The sequence below is a fragment of the Gorilla gorilla genome, chromosome 7, assembly GCF_029281585.2.
Source record: "Gorilla gorilla gorilla isolate KB3781 chromosome 7, NHGRI_mGorGor1-v2.1_pri, whole genome shotgun sequence".
In the NCBI taxonomy this organism is placed as follows: Eukaryota; Metazoa; Chordata; class Mammalia; order Primates; family Hominidae; genus Gorilla; species Gorilla gorilla.
In genome coordinates this window covers 46,556,334-46,578,478 of record NC_073231.2, presented here as the reverse complement: position 1 = coordinate 46,578,478, position 22,145 = coordinate 46,556,334, and the positions used below count along the sequence as shown (strand labels likewise).

Here is a 22,145-nt window from a genome sequence, read left to right as displayed (position 1 = left end):
AAATAAATACAAGCTATGATGCAAACAAAGACAATAACAATGGGGTAAACAGTGACTGGCCTAATTCTTAAGGGATTCTAACTAACAATGTAGAAAACCACAAATCTAAGCTGAGAGAGGTCTCTTCCAAGAACTTTACAAGACCAGTGCTCTAACCCCTGAGCTATGGAGCCCTTGCGTCTTCTTCCAAGAACTTTAACACTGGTATTTGGCAGCTCAGCTTTAGCATGTCAGCAGAGTCCTCCTCTTATAAAACCAGGAAATGAAGCGAATTTCAGATTTGTTGTTTTTCATTAACTGTGCCTCCATCCTGCATCCAGGAAGTATATATACAATCTAAACCAAACCTCTCTTGCCTCTTTGCTTAGATCTGACAAACACTGACTCACCTTGACCCAAGTATGTCGGGAAGCACCACACAGGAGGACTGTGGAGCTTGAGACCTGAGGCATACAATTCCACTTAGTTTCTAGAAACTGAAATGCTAAATGTTTCAGTGAGTTTATCCAATTCTTAGTAAGCCTTTGTTCAGTTTCTGATCTTTCTGCCTAGCCTTGAAAGTCACATAAGGAAACTGGCCTGTTCTGTAAGCCTTTGAAAATTAGATGATGCTAAGAAACATCAAGAGTCCATATGTCTTGGTAACTAGGTGTTATACTGGAACAAAGCAGTATAACACCTAGAGCTAAGCAGGAAAAGATACGCTGACTTATGGAAAGTTCTAATAAGAAAATTAATGTGTTATACTTTTTACAAGCATATGATTATCTTTGATAAGATTACCCAAATTTACCTATAATGCCAGGACAAGCTATTATTCACATTGCCTGTGACTGCTATTCTGATATATATAAAGGAGAAGACAGTATGTGCTACACAGCTGAAATGCATTAGCTTTTTAAAAGTGAAGGAAAAAAAAAGTGAAGAAAAAGTTCAAAGATGATTCTCTGCAGCCATCCTAGTTGGATGACAGAACAGCTGCTTTACCATCTCAATGTGTAACAAATATTTCCATTCCTTGATTGCTATGAAACTCACTTTCAAAACAAAGTTGTCCCTTAAAAGGAGAATGGTGGAGGGGAATGATTCAAACATTCAGCATTCAAGCAAGAGAAGAAAATATATTAAGAGATAAGAATGGTCATCGCAAGTCAATGAACCAAGGATATTTTAAACAAAATTACCTGTAAATGAAAAAAAAAAAAAAAATTTATGTACCCAGGACTGGGGACTGGACTAGAACAGTCATAATTCAGGTGAGTAAGAATCCAGTACCTTTTAAAAATAGCTCATTTGCATTGGGGGGGGGCGGGGAGAGGTGAAAGAGGAAAGGATAACTTTAATCTGTTTATTGGAAAAACGAATTACTGTATGAACTTCAGACTACTTTATATTATGTGAAAGGTTAATTTGGTTTGAAAGCCTATTTTTTTGGTACTTCTCGGCTTACTTGGAGATTACGTGTCTCCAAACTACTAAAAAGAACTTTCTACTTCAGTCAACAAAGTATGGATTTCTCAGTAACATAAAAACTGTTAACTCTAAGAAAAATACTTCTATTGGCTGGGCGCAGTGGCTCACACCTGTAATCCCAGCACTTTGGGAGGCCGAGGGGGCAGATCACCTGAGGCTGGGAGTTCAAGACCAGCCTGACCAACATGGAGAAACCTCATCTCTATTAAAAATACAAAATTAGCCGGGCGTGGTGGCACATGCCTGTAACCCCAGCTACTTGGGAGGCTGAGGCAGGAGAATCTCTTGAACCCAGGAGGCAGAGGTGCGGTGAGCCAAGATGGCGCCACTGCACTCCAGCCTGGGCAACAAGAACAAAACTCCGTCAAAAAAAAGAAAAAGAAAAACAACTTATATTTCTATTATAAATTCTAATTTAAAGAATTAATCCTTATATTTCTGGTTTTATCTTTCCCCATTTCTTATTCAAAAGCAGGTAAGAAGAAACTCTGAAGTATTCTTAGATGAAAGACTTCTCATAAATCCTTTCAACCATATAACCCAGCATTAGAGGTGCTAGAAAACCGATTATCTTTTTGAACTTTCTCCACTAGGGAGTAGTAAATAAGGATAAAATAGGAATACCCTCTAATAATGGCATGAGAAAGTAGGAGAGAGGGTTGTACTTTAAAAAATGTGTACTTTTAAAAAAAAACTCATCTTCTAAAACACAATGTCCCCTGAAGTTGCATGAAAAACCTCAAGGTGGTTTAAAGACACTTGTAAAAAAGAAGAATCTTTCAATTACTAGTGAGATTGAATCTATCTGAACCAGAATTACTAGAGTCTCAAAAACGCTGACACTTAAAAATAACTATGTTTGTCAATATTCCTAATTGGCTAATCTTAATTTTTGATGCATGTGGGAACTCACTATAGTAAGATAAAGGAGTTTCTGACACTCAAGGATTTTTTTTGTTTGTTTTTTAAGGCTTTTTTGTAAAGGCATGAAGAAGTGGCTTAGTGTTTGGTACTAAAAGGCAAAAGAATGTAAGAAAGAATTAGGCCTGTTTATTAATGAGTCTATTTGGAAACCCTGTCAAATAATCTCAGAAACAATAGTTCTCAGAAGACTAGCTACATCAGAATTATCTGAGGGTATCTTAATGTAAACAAAACCAGCATTCAAGTTTATTTGGTTCCTCAAAGGAGGGAGTACTTAACAAGGCTTTGGTGAAAGAGCTCCTAAGAGAGGAGTTGTGTGTGTAGTAGAATTAATTTCAGGCAAATAGCACATGTAGAGGTAACAGATGGCAGACTAAGAAACTGAGTATATAATAATAAAGTACTACACTGAATATTTCATAAATAAAACTTTTCTTGTGTTAAGGATTTTTTTAGGACAGATTCTCTGAAGTTTAATAACTAAGACAAATGTTTGCTCTTGAATTTTAAGCTTGCTAAATATTGCTTAAACTGCTTCCTTAAAGGATTACACTAACTTGCTACACACCACCAGCAAGTATGAAAACAATTTTATTCTACCCTTTACTCTCCCCTTCAGTATTGCATTTGTTTTATAAAACTCTGCAGATTCAGAAACCGACTGTTTCAAAATCTTAAACTGGTAATTATTTTACTGAGCTGCACTGTTTTGTCTATTTTGTTTTTTATCCTTAAGTAACTTTCATAAACGGTTTATTTTTAATAAGCTATAAACATTTCACAATTTTTTCAAACTTTATAACGATAGTGCTTTAAAGTTAAAGAAGCTGTACATTTTCATATAATTGAATGTTTAATTTCTTTGTGATTCCTTTTAAATTCAGAAATTCTTCCTTTCTCCAGAGAGCTGATACCCAACATTGAAAAAAAACATTTTTTTGGTTATATTTTAAAAATAGGCCAGACGCAGTGGCTCACGCCTATAATCCCAGCACTTTGGGAGGCTGAGGCAGGCGATCACCCTGAGGTCAGGAGTTCGAGACCAGCCTGGCCAACATGGCAAAACCCCTGTCTCTACTAAAAATACAAAAATCGGCCAGGCGCGGTGGCTCATGCCTGTAATCCCAGCACTTTGGGAGGCCGAGGTGGGCAGATCATGAGGTCAGGAGATCGAGACCATCCTGGCTAACACAGTGAAACCCCATCTCTACTAAAAATACAAAAAATTAGCCGAGCGAGGTGGCGGGCGCCTGTAGTCCCAGCTACGCGGGAGGCTGAGGCAGGAGAATGGCGTGAACCCCGGGAGGCGGAGCTTGCAGTGAGCCGAAGTTGCACCACTGCACTCCAGCCTGGGCGACAGCAAGACTCCGTCTCAAAAAAAAATAAATAAATAAGTAAATAAACAAAAATAAAAATACAAAAATCAGTTGGGCATGGTGGCGCGCCTGTAATCCCAGCTACTAGGGAGGCTGAGGCAGGAGAATTGCTTGAACCCAGGAGGCGGAGGATGCAGTGAGCCTAGATCACGCCACTGCACTCCAGCCTGGGCAACAGAGCGAGACTCCATCTCAAAAAATAAATAAAAAATAAATAAATACAAATACTGAACCCACAGGAAATATTTTATGCAGTGAAAATATTCCTTCTCCAAAGGATTACAGATTTTCCAAGATGATTACTTACTAAATAATCCTTCCCCTTATCACTGATTTGTAATGCCTTATCATATATTCAAATGTTATATTCCATTGTGCCTAAATAAGAGGAACTGTATTTCAATGATCTGTTCTTCTATTAGTATGTTTTAGTGTCCTGTCTGGTAGATTAATTCTCCTCCATTACCTTTATGGCTCAAAATTCAAACTTTGCTCTTCTCATCTACTATTTTTTTCCCAAACTTTTCAAACACCTATCTCCCTTCCCACCCCCACAATCATTCACTGGATTTGTAATGAACTCCATCGAACCTACAGTTTGTAAAATATACGTATTTTTATTTCACAGCTCTTAAAGTTTTGCCATTTTCTTCTTCTTCTAAGTCATATGTATTTCTTATTGATATTACCCCAAATTTTCACATTTCTGTCTCTCAGGAACAGCATATTTCTTTGTTTTCTTTTTTCTTTTCTTTTTTTTTTTTTTTGAGATGGAGGCTTGCTCTGTCGCCCAGGCTGGAGTGCAGTGGCGCGATCTCCGCTCACTATGAGCTCCGCCCCCTGGGTTCATGCCATTCTCCTGCCTCAGCCTCCCGAGTAACTGGGACTACAGGCGCCTGCCACCACGCCCGGCTAATTTTTTTTATTTTTAGTAGAGACAGGGTTTCACCGTGTTAGCCAGGATGGTCTCAATCTCCTGGTCTCGTGATCCACCCACCTCAGCCTCCCAAAGTGCTGGGATTACAGGCATGAGCCACCATGCCCAGCCACTTCTTTGTGTTTTCTAATTTTTAACTACTGGCATAGTTCTATTGCACTGACTCGGGTCATCGTTTCGTTCAACACCTGGGGAACTTTTAAGTTTTTAATTCACTCAATTTAGGTGAGGATACAGAAGGCTTCGCACTGGATAGAAGATAGGGGGAGAAGGTCATAGTTCAATTAGCTAGTTCTAATTTCTTATCAGGTTAACATTAAAAAAAAAAAACCCACACACATAAAAAACCCCAAAGGCAATACTCTTACGTATACAAAAATCACAGGGGATGGTTTTTGTTTACTTGCTTCAAAAAGTACACTGAAGAATACAGACTTTTTGTTTTTAATCTCAAATACCTCTTCAGGGAAGCATTAAGGTTAGTTTAGAAACGCTAGCAGCTCTGAATTATCATTACCATCCCAACAAATACAATATAAATTTAAAATTAGAGAGTACTTTATTAATACAACTACAATCAGCAGAATCTCACTTTTTTTTTTTTAAGGGATAATGATTAGAATAGAGAGCTTTCTAATTTAATGAGGTACCCCTTACTGTGACTCTCGCCTCCTCCCGGCCATGAATACTACCAGAACTAAATGAACAAACGAGGCATCAAAACTTCTATTTCAAACAACAGATTTCCCAGTAACTAGTTCTTTTTATTTTTCCTTTGGAGATAGAGTCTCATTCCATCACTGTCACCCAGGCTGGAGTAGAGTGGTGTGATCTCAGCTCACTTCAACCTTCGCCACCAGGGTTCAAGTGATTCTCATGAATCAGCCTCAGGTGGAATTAGCTGCACGCCACCACGCCCATCTAATTTTTGTACTTTTAGTAGAGACGAAGTTTCACCATGTTGACCAAGCTAGTCTTGAACTCCTGACCTCAAGTGATCTGCCCACCTCTGCCTCCCAAAGTGCTGGGATTACAGGCGTAGGCCACCATGCCTGGGCTCCCAGTAAATAGTTCTAAATTTGATCTAAAGATTATTAACAACTTCTTTTTTGTAATACAATGGTAGAGTCTCCGAATGTCAAAGTAATTTTACATTTTACTTTTATGATGGCTATGATTTTGTTTGCCCCATTAAAAATCTAGTGTAGTGCTGGGCGTGGTGGCTCACACCTGTAATCCCAGAACTTTGGGATGCCCAGGTGGGCAGATCACCTGAGGTCAGGAGTTCAAGACCAGACTCATCAACACACAGAAACCCTGTCTCTACTAAAAATACAAAATTAGCTGGGTGTGGTTGCACATGCCTGTAATCTCAGCTACTTGGGAAGCTGAGGAAGGACAATCGCTTGAACCCAAGAGGCAGAGGTTGTGGTGAGCCAAGAATAACACCACTGCACTTCAGCCTGGGCAACAAGAGCAAAACTCCATCTCAAAAAAAAAAAAAAAAAAAAAAAATCTAGGGTAATTCATCCATTAAATATATTAGAATATTTTAAAGAATTTTCTTCATATAACATAAATATAACACCAATTATAGCTTCTCTTCTTTTTCCCAAGTCTTATAGCAAATATATATAATCTTCATATCAAAATGCTAAAAAGTTATTACAAATTCAAACTGCTTACCATGATACCACCATTTTGTTTTCTTTGGATTCTTGTTACATGTTCGCACATAAAAAGAATTATCTGGTGGTCGTCTCTGAAACAAAAAATAATTTAAATAGGTTGAAAAACAGAAAAACTGAGAGGGTGACAGTTTTAATAAAAGCTTAAGAAAAATTAACAGAATGCATAAAAAACAATATAAACATGAATAGTATATCTAAAAGAATAAAAACTATAAACGTATTCCAGGAAATGTGTATGCTTAACACCTAAATTTAAAAAAGGAATAATAAGGGTGTTTGAGTGTGGTCTGTGTTAGGTTCTAGCCTGGCCAACATGGTGAAACCCAGTCTCTACTAAAAATACAAAAAAATTAGCTGGGCATGGTGGTGCGTGCCTGTAATCCCAGCTACTTGGGAGGCTGAGGCAGGAGAATTGATTGAACCCGGGAGGCAGAAGTTGCAGTGAGCCAAGATTGTGCCATTGCACTCCAGCCTGACAACAGAGCGAGACTCTCGTCTCAAAACAAACAAACAAAAAATTAAATAAATTATAAGGGGAATGAAGAAGGACTGATGAGAAAAGTCAAATTCACATAATAATTTAAACATAGCCGGGCGCAGTGGTGGGCATCTGTAATCTCAGGTACTTGGAAGGCTGAAGCAGGAGAATTGCTTGAACCCAGAAGGTGGAGGTTGCAGTGAGCCGAGATGGTGCCACTGCACTGCAGCTTGGGTGACAGAGTGAGACTCCATCTCAAAAAATAAATAAATAATAAAGCAAAGGACCAGGCGCGGTGGCTCACGCCTGTAATCCCAGCACTTTGGGAGGCCAGGAGATCGAGACCATCCTGGCTAACACGGTGAAACCCTGTCTGCTAAAAATACCAACAACAACAACAAAAAAAATTAGCCGGGCGTGTTGGCGGGCGCCTGTAGTCCCAGCTAACTCAGGAGGCTGAGGCAGGAGAATGGCGTGAGACTGGGAGGCGGAGCTTGCAATGAACTGAGATTGCGCCACTGCACTCCAGCCTGGGTGACAGAACCAGACTTCGTCTCAAAACAAAACAGAAGTCTACTAAACTAGATTTGTCAGGAGAAGTATAGCAATGTACAAACCTCCACAACAAACTATGTTTTTACTGTAATAGAATACCATCAAAGATAGACCAGAAGATTCAGTTTCTAAACAATATTTAAGAGAAAAAATGGGAAAAATATATATTGGCATTTCTACTATAATTGGCCTTTCTGCTGAACATATGCCCTGACTAGAACAATATATGAGAAATATATGGCAGCTCTGCAAGGGAGCTACTGCAGATAAAGTGATGCCAACAACACTGAAGATATACTATGCAAGAGACTTTTCCTGAAATTTGTTGGATACTGCCTAGAGAAAAGAAAATGTTACCCTCTACAAAGACTTGGAAACATCAAATTTATATTAAAGCTATAGTAAAGTTTATAGATACTATGACAGATATCCTTATCCTTTATTCTCCTTTATACCTTTCAGAATCATTCCAATAACTTGATTATTTTCCTATCATTAAATATTGTATAGTGTATATGCAGGATTTATTTTCAGACTTAAATCTGCTTAGCTAAGCTAATGAAAATGAGAGATTAAGGGAATCCTTTCCTCTACCTGAGGCTAATGAAAATAAGTGAATTTGGTATGACATCATTTAAGGAAAGTCTAACCAGAAAGCAATGGTGAGTAGGACTCTGTGATAGCAGGAAGGAAAACAGCTAGTCCATTTGGCACTTCTAAAACTCATATATGTAACTATCAGTCTAGTTGAGCCTCACAATGCTCTTATGTGTTAATATTATAGTAATTTCATTTAACAAAAAGAAACATTAGAGCATAAGACAGTCAAGACATTTAGGTATTCCAAGTCAATCTGTGGACACCATTTGAGAAAATTCCTAAAAAATGAATATTATGAAATTAGATGCCTGACTACTTCAAGGAATGGATGATTCTACAAAGTTAAATCTATGTTCATGTGGAATTGGTACTACTAGAGCAGATACTTTCACAAACTCATTTTATGTATATGTTGATTAGAACCCAAGAATCATCAGAAAAGTCTTCAAAAAATACATATTTAGAAAAAAGAAATACTCAATTCTATTTGCTTAAATCATTTATCTCCCTGACAAATGATCAGGGAGATACAGTTCTTGGAAAATAAACTATACAAAAGAAGTCTTACGAAATTGTTTTAGGAATGGGATACAAACTGAAAAGTTTGAACAATGTAAATATATTACAAAGGCATGCGAATAAAGTGGAATTTACTGAAAGGCCTGTGATCTCAATATCAGAAATTATCTTTAATCCACTGCAATCTAATGACATACTGGATGTAAATACCTTCAGCTTATGGAACCACTCCTGACTGTGTAAAAGGAAATTGGAATAGAAGAATTATGACTAAAGTCCCAAACACCTAAAGTAAAATATTTTAATAGTAGTAGAATTAACAAAGTAAAGCCCATAGAACCATGTCCACTATGGAATAAAATTTACCCGTTTTAATAGTAAAACGTGTAGATGGGTATTTAAAATACTTTTCTTTTTTCTTTTTTGAGAGAGAGTCTTGCTCTATTACCCAGGTTGGAGTGCAGTGGCATGATATCAGCTTACTGCAACTTCAGCCTCCTGGGTTTAAGCAAGTCTTGTGCATCAACCTCCCAAGTAGCTGGGACTACAGGCATGCGCCACCACGCCCAGCTAATTTTTCTATTTTTAGTAGACAGGGTTTAGCCATTTTGCCTAGGCTGGTCTTGAACTCCTGGCCTCAAGTGCTCCACCCTTCTCGGCCTCCCAAAGTAGTAGGATTACAGGCGTGAGCCACTGCACCTGGCCTAAAACACTTTTTAAGGTTTCTTTGGAGCTTAGATCTCTCTAATGCCAGATCCTCTCAATGCCAAGGCAAATTTCCTCGTAATCTTTGTAACTTATCACTTAGCACAGTAAAAGTAGCACATACTAGGTACCTAGTAAATGTTTTTTGAATTTTATCGTATTTCATGGAAATCTTGATTTCTGTATTATCATCTTGGTTAAATATTATACAACTATTACAGTAAAAATATAGTTTATTAGTGCTTTAAATGGAATGATTAGTCTTATACTAAGTATACAAGAAACACTAGTAGCAGACAACTAGAATGTAAGGGGAATGGTGAGGGTTAGAGGAAGATGAAGGAAGTACATAGAATATAGTCATTCTCTAGTTTTTAATAATAAATCATTATATTTAAATGTAAATAACATCTAATAATCATGAGGCACATGCAAGACTATGTACAGATATTGCTGACATTCATCTCTTAATAACTTTCTTATTAAATACTGTTGTTACCGTCTCACCTTTCTACAGTCTTTAAGCGTAACAGGAACATAGAAGGCCATGTACCCACAAACTGCTTTGCCCTACACATAAAAGTTTAAAACGTGCGTGTGTGTTGGGGGTGGGTGAGAGGAGAAAATATAACAGCAATAAGCAACAAATGAGTAAAAAAACAAAACAAAACCAATTTAACCTATTATTTCACATGCTGTGGCTTAGAGTGCTTCAGATTCTAAATAACCTATCATTAAAAAATGAACTATTATCTTAAAAGTTCTCCAAATACTAATTTAATAAAAATGACAATCAGTTCAATTTGGGGAAAAGGAAAGAAAACTGTAAAACACAAATAACTCCCTAACCTCTAGGGCAAAGCTGTTTCTCCTTTAAACAGAATGCAAAAGGAAAACCCTCATAGGGATTTAAGAGGGGTTTTAAAATGTAGAAATACATAAATGTTATGCTATACTAACCCTTAAGCAGGAATGACAAGAGTGTCAGAAGTGTACAGAGGATTCAGATACATTTAAAGGGTATCCTAAATTTATATGTATATTTTAAATTTATTTCATTATTATTTTCTTGAGATGGAGTCTCGCTCTGTCACCCAGGCTGTAGTGCAGTGGCATGATCTTGGCTCACTGCAACCTCCTGGGTTCAAGCAATTCTCCTACCTCAGTCTCCTGAGTAGCTGGGATTACAGGCATATACCATCACACCCAGTTAATTTTTGTATTTTTAGTAGAGACAGGGTTTCACCATGTTGGCCAGCTGGTCTCGAACTCCTGACCGCAGGTGATTCACCTGCCTAGGCCTTCTAAAGTGCTGGGATTACAGGTGTAAGCCACCGTGCCCAGCCTACATTTAAAGTTTAATTAAGTGATTTTTTCTTTCTGTTTTTTTTTTCCCCCACTTCCATCAGACATAGAATCTGTGGATTAATAAAGGAGAACAGGAAGAAACGCCCTGAAAATTCGACTGGTAAACTGGTCTTCCTCCTTCAACCTAATCATTAGGACAGGGAAGCTCTGGTTCCTGAAAAATTCCCTGAAACAGGTTGATCGGGTGGAAGCTGGCAGAGGGGAGAAGGAAGCTATGATGCACTTTTCTGAGGCTTTCCACTGTGAAATCTACAAAAAGAATTTCTTGTATACTTTTACCTGTGCATGCTTCTGGGAATAAAATCAGATTTAAGAAAAACCGTACATTTCCTGTTTAAAAGAATATAAAACAGTAAGTCTGGCTTCTACCCCATTCAACATGTAAAACTTCTATTTGGAATGAAAGGTATCAAAATAACTTTCCAATTTATTACTAAACATGAAATTCCCTATAATTTTCAAATAAAAAGCATAAATCCTTCCTCCAAATAAAAATAATTACATATTAAAATTGTTTATCTACCTAACTGAAAGAAGAGATATTATCTGGAATAATTCTGAAAAGTCCTACCTTTTCCTTGCAGCTGGAAAGCATGCTAATAATGCTAAGACAAACTGATTGGACTGAGAGCGCTGGGGACCAGTCTTCTGTTAGAATGGATAAACAGATATGACCATTGCTATAAACATGAGGATGAACAGGAATATTTTCACCAGTAAACATGACCTAAGAGAGAATAAAATTCCATTAAAACTCAAATATTCTCTATTACCAAAAACTAAAACATTCTCCACATATAACAAATATTGATTATAAAAAAACAAAAAACCACCAAAATCAGTGCCAGGAACATGATAAACAACTGCTTATTTGTTTACTCTCATTAACTCAGTAAGTATTGGTTTCACTGAACGAATAACCACATAGTAGGGAAAAGATGCCAAATTATTTTTTATTTCGGTTATTTTTGATAAATTCTCCTTAAAAATTCTAAACTACGTATTTTTTACTAGTGAAAGACAACTACATTTATAAGAATGATTTTTCAGATTCTGCTGATTGCTCTCTGCATATAAAAATCAAGTATGATAAAATTCCAAACAAAAATATTCAATTTTGGGAAAATATGAATGACAGGTGGTACGAACACTCCTCCTACTACTACCTGTTAACAATGTTAGCTCTAAGGCACATGTGCAAAGGGAAATGACTGTTATATATTCCACCTCCTCTAAACTTACACATCCATTATGATGGGTACAAGTTACTAGCTGTTAATCAGTGAATAACTATGTGCCTAGACGAAAAATACAAAAGTTGACCAAGTCTCCCAATTTGCAGTTTTACTCTCCTTTCCCTTTTACTCAATTCTTCTGTAACACTGTTTTTCCTTTCTCTATCTTGTCTCAGCAATGTTTTGAATGGTAATAAATCTATTATTTCCTTCCTTTGCTCTAATAATTCAACAAATATCTTAAAGTAGTTTTCTTAAACTTATTTACCTAAGCAAATAGGCAGGAGAATAAATTCATATATCCTGAGGAATCTGTAAGCATAGTCCAAAGTTGCTCAAAGAAAGCAGAAGTCTTATGTTTACACTGTGTACTATACTCTGCAGGTTAGCAGTAATTCCTAATTCCTGACCTCGCCAAAAAAACAAACAAACAAAAAAACAAAAGGACACATAGTTGGAAGATCTGCTTAAAAATACAAATTCAAGTGTCCTACTTTCACAGATTCTAATTTAGTAAGTATGATTAGATTTTTATAAAACCCATCAGATATAAACCAACAATTCCTAAATCAGATTTACAGTATCTCAGCCCTGCAAACTGCCTCATACCCAAGTACAACAGAATATCAGTAAGGAGAAATCTTACCTTAAGTTATAGCAGAAACTGATAAAAGATATACAGTATTGCTTTAGGCATACCCTTTTTTCTCTTTATAGAGCAGAAAAAAGAACCAGTGAGGTAAATATGAATAGAATAAGGTATGCTATAGTTTAATATGGAATATGTTATAGGAAATTACCATAAGCTAAGGTTTTATATATATTTTAAATATCTAGCTATGAATCTGATTTTGTTACAATTTTACAAAGATTTACATGTTAATAAAGCAGTCTTTCATATGAGTAGAGTCTTCTAATATTTCAAATATATTAACTAACATATGGGACACATTTCCTTGGCTAAGACTAGATAAGACAGCAAAAGGCATTTTTTTCCCAAAGGAACGATTTTCCATACTTGCATCTATTTCTTTTTTTTCTTTAAATTCTGGACATCAACCCTCCATTCCCACTAATAAAAAAAAAAAAAAAAGCTAAAAAAAAAAGTAAAGTCTCAAAATAAGAGAAATCAAGTCACTTATCCTACCTAATTGCAGAAGACTCCCTGAAAGGACTTTGATTTTGTAATGGCTACGCTCTAAGCATGACATTTATCTCAATTACATCTATCGGTGCTAGTACCCTCTTCATTACTTTTTGCTAAAAAAAAGTATTGCTCTGTAAAAGAAAACAAATGCTTACATGGTCTTATAGTTCCACACTGGAGTCTGTCCACAGTTGTTTTTTAATGAAATTTTATTTTTAATAAATATTAACTATAGTTTATTACATCATATGCATCTGATATTCCCATGTGTTGTAGATGTACAGAATGGGAGTTTACAAATCTTACGGACATCTGCCTTGAGGTATTCATTTTGCCATAAAAAGCCATTTGACCAGTAGGATATTTTCATTAAAACACAAGCAATACCCAAGAGTTTCTTCTTTGGCCACAATTATTTTTTTAAAAGATATTTTTCGGTGTGGCTCATGCCTGTAATCCCAGCACTTTGGCAGGCCGAGGTGGGTGGATCACCTGAGGTCAGCAGTTTGAGACCAGCCTGGCCAACACGGCGAAAACCCGTCTCTACTAAAAAATACAAAAAATTAGCTGGGAGGGGTGGCACACACCTGTCATTCCAGCTGTTTGGGAGGCTGAGGCAGGAGAATCGCTTGAACCCGGGAGGCAGAGGTTGCAGTGAGCTGAGACCGCTCCACCGCACTCCAGCCTGGGCGACAAGAGCGAAACTCGGCCTTAAAAAAAAAAAAGATATTTTTCCCAGTAAGGTCTCTATCAAGAAGTCAAGAAGAATAGTGATATGAAAGTGCCACCAAAAAAAAAAAAAAAAAAGAACAACTGCCAAATTATCTTCTTTGGCAAAACTGAATCACCAACCTTTAAAGAAAATAGCAACACGAAGGTTACTACATCATGTTTCACCCAGCCAATTCAGAGCACAAGGAAAACAGTATTTTTCCTAAAGAGAAATGGTTATAAACTAAATCACTTGGCCTGAGAGCCAGTAAGTAGGCATGAACCAAAAGGTACTCAGGAGAGAAGAGAAAGAAAAGCGATGAGTAGCAGTAGAAAACACCTACAGCAGATGCAGCAGATATTCTGTAAGCAAAGAGAACCAGTAATGAAGAAGACAGAAACAACTGTGAAGTAGAAGAGGACTGAGATAAAAATAATTCAGATCTCAATAACCTTTAAATAAAACAGCAGGGGCTTTTTAACATACTGCATGCAGGGCAAATGCAGCCACCCTAAAACTTTTAGCAACCAAAACCAGGGGAATTAATTACTTGCATATAATAGGTAACCCTTAGGGCCTAACCTGCCAGATACAGAATTTTAGAAGTTTGTCTAAACATATAAAGGGTGAATTTACATGCCAGAGGTGAATTTCTGAAATAAAAGGAAATTTTTTTCAATAGTTCATTCACCTAAGGGGCAAATAAGCATAGTTTCCACAGATGGTTTTTTTTTTTTCTTTCCCCAGATAGAGCTTTGCTCTTGTTGCCCAGGCTGGAGTGCAATGGTACGACCTTGGCTCACTGCAATCCCCGCTTCCCAGGTTCAAGTGATTCTCCTGCCTCAGCCTCCGCCTGCCCCACACCCAGCTAATTTTTTGTATTTTTAGTAGAGATGGGGTTTTACCACGTTGGCCAAGCTGGTCTCGAACTCCTGACCTCAGGTGATCCACCCACCTCAGCCTCCCAAAGTGCTGGGGTTACAAGCATGAGTCACTGCACCCGGCCCACAGATTGTTCTAATGTAAACTTTGCTAATCTGGTTCTCTGCATGGGGAAAGTAACCAAGGCAGAATTTCTTCAACTGCATACTGTTAGCCATCCTCATTTATTTAATACTCACTACAAGCCAAAGGAGAAAGTGAACGTTTCAGTTTTTTAACGCAGTCAAGTAGTTTCTACAAACAAGAAATTATTAAGTTGTTTCTAAGGTTCAAAAAAATTTTTTTGGAGTTTCAAGTAGCTGACAAAACTAACTAGAACTGATGTGACAAAACAACTGAACACAATAAATTTGAAACCATAGGAACTTTGCGAATGTATTCAAAATAGTCATATGAACAGCCAACGATGGAGACCACGGACATTCCTCGCTGCGTAAATTACACTAAGTAAAATGGAATTACAGATTTTTAAAGAACTATTTGATGGAAATACAATTTAGAAAAGGATCTTAGACCGAATGTACATGAATCAAGTTTGAAGTTGCATTAGAAACAGTCTTTTTTTTTGAGATGGAGTCTTGCACTGTTGCCCAGGCTGGAGTGCAATGGCCTGATTTCTGCTCACTGCAAGCTCCGTCTCCTGGGTTCACATGATTCTCCTGCCTCAGCCTCCCAAGTAGCTGGGATTACAGGCGCACACCACCATGCCTGGCTAATTTTTTGTATTTTTAGTAGAGATGGGGTTTCACTATATGTTGACCAGACTGGTCTCGAACTCCTGACCTCGTGATCCGCCCACCTCGGCTTCCCAGAGTGCTGGGATTACAGGCGTGAGTCACTGCACCCAGACTGGAAGCAGTCTTTAATTATTACTACATTTCCAAACATGTCCCGAGCAGTATGGCTTATTCAAAAGCAAGTGAGAGCTAAGAGAGAAATAATTATGCTCAGGGTATGTATCATTTTGGAGATAAGTATGTTTATCCCACAACCAACCTAAAATTTTAAGCAAGCCAATCTCTGGGTAACTTTTGGGTACTGTGAATGTAGTGCCTTTCATAAAACTACTAAAATCTACACTGAAAGCCACCATAGTGATAAAAATCAAAAATAAGAATGAACAGGGGCTGGGGATGGTGACTCACACCTGTAATCCTAGCACTTTGGGAGGTCAATGTGGGAGGATCACTTGAGCCCTGGGGCTCAAGACCAGCCTGGGTAACAAAGTAAGATCCCATCTCTAAAAAAAATAGTAACTAGCCGCACGTGGTGGCATGCTCCTGTAGTCCCAGCTACTCAGGAAGCTAAGGTGAGAGGATTGTTTGAGCCAGGAGTCTGAGGTTGCAGTTGAGCTACGATAGCCCATGGCACTTCAGCCTGGGCAACAGAGTGAGACCCTGTCTTGGAAAAAAAACAAAAAACAAAAAACCTCACTCAAAGTTGGTGTAGTCAGAGAAATAGCTCAATATTATAGCTACCAATATTTACAATGACTTAATAAAAATCAATAATTGAAAGTAGACTTGTAATTGTACACTTCTATATGTTTATACAGTTTACCAAAAACCTCTGCATTATTGCTAAGAACAAAATAAAGGATGGGTATCAGGTACCTTTCTAATATGAAATTCAAGAATTTTCAAACATCAAGCCCAATACTGAAAGACCTTATGGTACTGAGATCTTACCACAAAGGAGGCACACTACTGTTCAGACTAGAGTTGCTGAGGTAGTTAGAAAGTCTATAACCTAACATGGTGTCAAGCTAGGTCAAAACACAGTGTATATAAACGAGCAGTAAAAAACAGAATATAATTATAAAAGCCAATCTACAATATGGATACCAAGGTTTTTCCAAGGACAGTATGAGGAAAATATGTTCTCTGATTACAATTATTATAAGACAGTACTTAATGCAGACAACAGTACTTAATGTGTAACTACATAAACTGAACATACAAGCAATCAGTTTATTGTTGTAATGGAAACTAAATCAGATATTTATGTATAACATACAATATAGGTAGTCTACCATAAATGGTATTTGACAAAAATGACTGGAGATTGGAATCTTAGCATAGCTTTCCATTCAATTCTCCCTTTTTAGTCCTCTCATACACAGCAAGCATCCATAAGTGTTCCCTGATACTCTGTAATAACGAGTACCATGCAGCTACAGTACAAAGACAAAATTATTGGACACAACGAAACTAAACTTGGATTGTCTTGGATGGTAATCATTCTCTTCCCTTTATACTCTATGTTCTTTTAGCCTACTAGTCTAATCCTCTATCTTCCTTCCCCTTGACCCCCAAGGCTTCAGTGAATAGGGTTCACTGTTAACCTTCTTGTCAGGTGTCCAAGACGCTTGTCAATTTAAGGCAATAAAAACTGTTATTCAAAGACTTTGGAAAGCTTGAACATCACCCCATGAAAGAGGATGGAAAATCAGACCAGGAAAAAAAGACAAGATGAGGACATCACGAACACAGGTTCTGGATCTCTGCAAAGAATGAATTTTGAGCAACAGAAAAGGGTCCGTGGTAAGGAGGCATGAACAGGAGGGGGGAATGAGGATGAAGAGGAAGGTAATTACTCTTTTGCCTCAGTACTTTTAAAGCTTTATAATCAAGGCAGTTGTACTTTTAGCAACACTCTTAGCAACAAAATGGCTTCTAATCAAAGAGATACTGTCCCCTTCCCTCTAAAATAAACATTTTCCCTATTTCTAAAATACTGAAAACGTCTTCATCAAAAATTAGCTAAAAGTCTCTAAAACAAGGCCGGGCACGGAGGCTCAAGCCTGTAATCCCAGCAGTTTGGGAGGCCGAGGTGGGCGGATCACTGGGGGGTTAGGAGTTCCAGACCAGCCTGGCCAACATGGCAAAAAACCTTGTCTCTACTAAAAATACAAAAATAAGCCAGGCGTTGTGGTGCACGCCTGTAATCCCAGCTACTGTGGAGGCTGAGGCAGGAGAATCGTTTGAACCCGGGAGGCGGAGGTTGCAGTGAGCCAAGATTGCACCACTTCACTCCAGCCTGGGCAACAGAGTGAGACTCTGTCTCAATAAAAAGTGCCCAGGCATGGTGGCTCACACCTATAATCCCAGAACTCTGGGAGGCTGAGGCGGGCAGATCACAAGGTCAGGAGTTCTAGACCAGCCTGGCCAACATGGTGAAACCCCATTTCTAACTAAAGATACAAAAAAAATTAGCTGGGTGTGGTGGTGCATGCTTGTAATCCCAGCTACTCAGGAGGCTGAGGCAGGAGAATCACTTGAACCCAGAAGGCGGAGGTTGCGATGAGCCAAGATCATGCCACTGCACTACAGCCTGGGTGACAGGGCGAGACTCCGTCTCAAAAATAATAACGATAATTAATAAATCAATGTAATACAGATGTATTTCAGATTTGTTTCACTCAAATAGAATGCTTTAACAGAGGAAAGGGATATGTAAAGGAACGGAAGAACTTTCTCTTGGATATAGAAAGGAAAAGTAGTAATAGAGTCAAGATACTAAGCTTGAGGAATTCAGAGGTTTTTTTTGTTTTGTTTTGAGATGGAGTCTCGTTCTGTCGCCAGGCTGGACTGCAGTGGCACGATCTTGACTCTCTGCAACCTCCATCTTCCAGGTTCAAGCAATTCTCCTGCCTCAGCCTGCTGAATAGCTGGGACTACACGTGCACACCACCATGCCCAGCTAATTTTTGCATTTTTAGTACGGGTTTCACCATGTTGGCCAGGTTGGTCTCAAACTCCTGACCTCAAGTGATCTGCCTGCCTTGGCCTCCCAAAGTGCTGGGATTAGAGGCATGAGCCACCACGCCCAGTTGTGGACTTCAGAGTTTTGATGGAGATGGGCCACCCCTCCTAATACCTATGATAGAAACGTCAAACTTCTTTCACACTGCAAGACCCTTTTTGATGAGCCCCAAAATAACCTTCCACTCTCATCTCCTGCTGTAATCCCCCATGTATTGACACATAAAACTACAAGAGCCTATGCTCACAAATGTAAGGAGGCCAAGTCCTTTCACACCTTGCCCTATACTTTTCACATAAATTCTTTTTGTCCTTTAAGGCCCAGTTCTACCAGTTCAAATAGGTTTTTCTTTGCCCCCTTAGAATATTCTAAATTGGTTGCTTTCCCTTTTGCCCCCAAAGCATACAATTCACACTTCAGTTGTCTGTACAGTTGCATATGCCAAAAATCATGGAGTCTTCCTTGACTCCTCCCCTCCTTCAATCATACTCCAAATTAATCCATTAGCAAATCCTGTTGATTCAACCTTTAAAACAGGTCCAAAACATGACCACCTTCCAAAACGTCCACTGCTACCCTTCTGGTGCAAGTCACCATCATCTCTCACCTGGGTTACTTTTAACGGCCTATCTGATCTCCCTGCACCTTTATGCCCTGAACGGTTTATATGCCACACAACAGCCAAACTGTTCCTTTTAACTTTAAATAGGACTATATCGTTCCTCTGCTCAAAACCTTCCAAAGGCTTCCCCATCTCACTAAGAGTAAAAAGTCAAAATTCTTACAAGGGGATATAAATGTCCTATATAATCTGTGATGACCGCTCCAGCCCAAATGATCTCTCTGACTAACACAATTTGGATGTTTGTCCCCTCCAAATCTCATGTTGAAATGTAACCCCCAATGTTGGAGGTGGGTACTGGTGGGAGGTGTGTGGGCCACTCTGGGTGTGTGCTCTCATGAATGGCTTGGTGATGTCCTCGACAGTGAATGAGTTCTCGTGAGATCTGGTTGTTTCAAAATGTGTGGCACCTCGCCACTGACTCTTGTTCCCACTCTTGCCATGTGAGACACTGCTCCCTCTTCACCTTCTGCCATGATGGTAAGCGTCCTGAGGCCATCACCAGAAGCAGATGGTGGCACTATGCTTCTTGTACAGCCTGCAGGACTGTGAGCCAATTAAACCTCTTTTCTTTATAAATCACCCAGCCTCAGGTCTTTATAGCAGTGCAAAAATGGCCTAATACACTGACCTAGGCCTTACACTCCCCTTCCTGTTTATACACCACTCCAGGGACCTGTCCTACATATTCCAGATTTAGAGCCTTTGCATTTTGTCTTCATCTGTTCTTTCTCTCAACCCTTTCAAATGGCTTACTCCTGCACATCTTTCAGATCTCTCCTCCAATGTCACCTTCTCAGTGAAATCTTTCCCAATGACTCTATCCAATATTTCAACACCCTCATCTCCCCTTCTGTACTTTTCCCTCACCATCTTCCATACTATATGTATTTTACTCGTTGCTTACTGTCTCTCCCCACAAGAATGCAAACTCCATATAAGCAGGGTTTTTGTTGCTGTTGCAGTTTTGGTCATCATTGAATCACCAGCACCCAGCACAGTGTCTGTCCCATGATACATCCTCAAGAAATACGGAATTAATATTTACCTATCCAAATACTAAACAGATTATAAACTGTTTAAAGGCAGGCCCAATGCCTTTAAATCTCTGTACTCTCTCCCCTCTCTCAAGAAACAGTATTTGATACACAATTCATGCCCAATACATGTTGAATTAACCAACCATTTACCTGTATGTATCCTAGCATAAAAAAGCAGAATATGTACACAGAAAGCTATTTTCTGTATGGCTGACAGTAATGTACATTAGCGGCAAGCAGTGATGAAAAGATGCCTCATCTCTGTTTCCATATTAACAGACAAATTGTTTGTTGTTATTCTTTCTTTTAAGGCAAATGACTGAGCCAAACATATTTTAGATAGGTAACTTTTTCATTATAAAGCAGGACACAACATGAGACATAAAATATAACTGGTAGGAAGAAAAACACAACAAACCATAATGGTGTCTAACAGTCTTACTGATCTCATTTATAGGTACAAAAGCAGTAATTTCACAATGAGATTGATCTATTCTAGAAATATTTTCCAAATTCTACTCTTCTAACTAGTGATAAACTCAGTACTGTTCATTGCATAGAAAGATGAAAGACTTTTCTTTCTTTTTTTTTTTTATTAGAGATGGGGTTGCCCTACGTTGCCCAGGCTGGTCTCAAAACTCCTGGGCTGCCTTGGCCTCTCAAAGTGCTTGGATTACAGGCATGGGTACCATGCCCAGCCAGAAAGATGAAAGACTAATTTAGGTAACAAGTGCTAATGCTACAGAGTTTCATCAAATAAAATTTTGGGGGAACTTTACTACCCTAGAGGACTGGTTCTAGCCACTTTCCCAGGGCAGTGGATCTCTGGAAAGTTTCAGTTATTGGAAAAATCTTGAAGTCTATAAGCACATCAAGCATTGATGTTTGACCCATTATAATTATGTTAAAACTATATAGATTATGTATAAATACATTTTAAAAAATTTTAAAGTATTATTGGCCTCAGAGTAGTTCTGCCATTTTCCCAATCAATGGATATTTGAATATACAACCTCTATGCCATGTGAGGGACTACAGAATTAACTGATATTAAAAAGGAATCCTCAATGGGCGTGCCTATGATCCCAGTACTTTGACAGGCCGAGGCGAGCAGATCACTTTAGGACAGGAGTTCAAGACCAGCTGGACCAACATGGTGAAACCTTGTTTCTACCGAAAATACAAAAAAAAATTAGCCAGGCATGGTGGTGCATACCTGTAGTTGCAGCTACTCAGAGAGGCTGAGGTGGGAGAATGGTTTAAGCCCAGGAGGCAGAGGTTGCAGTGAGCAGAGATTGCACCACTGCACTCCAGCCTGGGCAACAGAGCGAGACTCTGTCTCAAAAAAATAAAAAACAAACAAACAAACAAACAAAAAACAAAATAAAAAAACCAAGCTAGGCATGGCGGCAGATGGCTGTAGTCCCTGCTACTCTGGAGGCTGAGGTGGAAGGATCACTTGAGCCCAGGAGTTGGAGGCTGCAGTGAGCTATGATTACACCACAGCATAGGTAGATGACAAAGGGAGACTGTCTCCACACCCCCACCCCACCAAAAAGTAAATTAAAAAAGGAATCCTTATATTTCAAAAAGAGTGAGAATAACTAGCCTAGAGCTTTCAAAGGTACCATTCATTCCACATATAATCTTTCACTTTCAGAGAGAAAATTACTACATAGATAAATAGGCATTTTTTCCACACCGGTACTCGCATCTAATTGGCAGTATGGCAAAGGAGGAAAGGAAAGACTTGGGTTTGGGTCTTGACTGTCCTATAAACTAGGTATTAAAACGTGAACAAGGCACTTCACTTCTACAAGTTTCAATTTCTTCACATATAAAATGAGGATGAATCTACCTCCCCTAACCACTTCATTAAAAGATGTTAGAAAACAAAATCAGAATGGAAGTTAAATTATGAAGTACTATAGAAATACTACCATACAGAATGCATGCAGGTGCAGAAAAAGTTAAGTTTGGATGTGACTATACAGGGACTTGAATGCCAGGCTAAAAACTTGATTCCATAGGAAATAAAGAAACATTAAGAGGTTTT

General features: G+C 38.5%; 1 protein-coding gene across 5 annotated transcripts in view; it reads right to left on the bottom strand.

The window, feature by feature from the left end:
• The window catches only part of UBE2W (ubiquitin conjugating enzyme E2 W), a 96,768-nt gene that overhangs the window by 19,096 nt on the left and 55,527 nt on the right, over window positions 1-22,145 (bottom strand). For all 5 annotated transcript variants that reach the window (XM_019032745.4, XM_031013634.3, XM_055349010.2 and 2 more), the window contains 2 exons: window positions 11,198-11,353; window positions 6,397-6,472 (listed from right to left, as the gene is read on the bottom strand). In XM_019032745.4, the coding sequence (XP_018888290.1) occupies window positions 6,397-6,472; window positions 11,198-11,353 (232 nt within the window). The remainder of the gene's footprint in view (window positions 1-6,396; window positions 6,473-11,197; window positions 11,354-22,145) is intronic.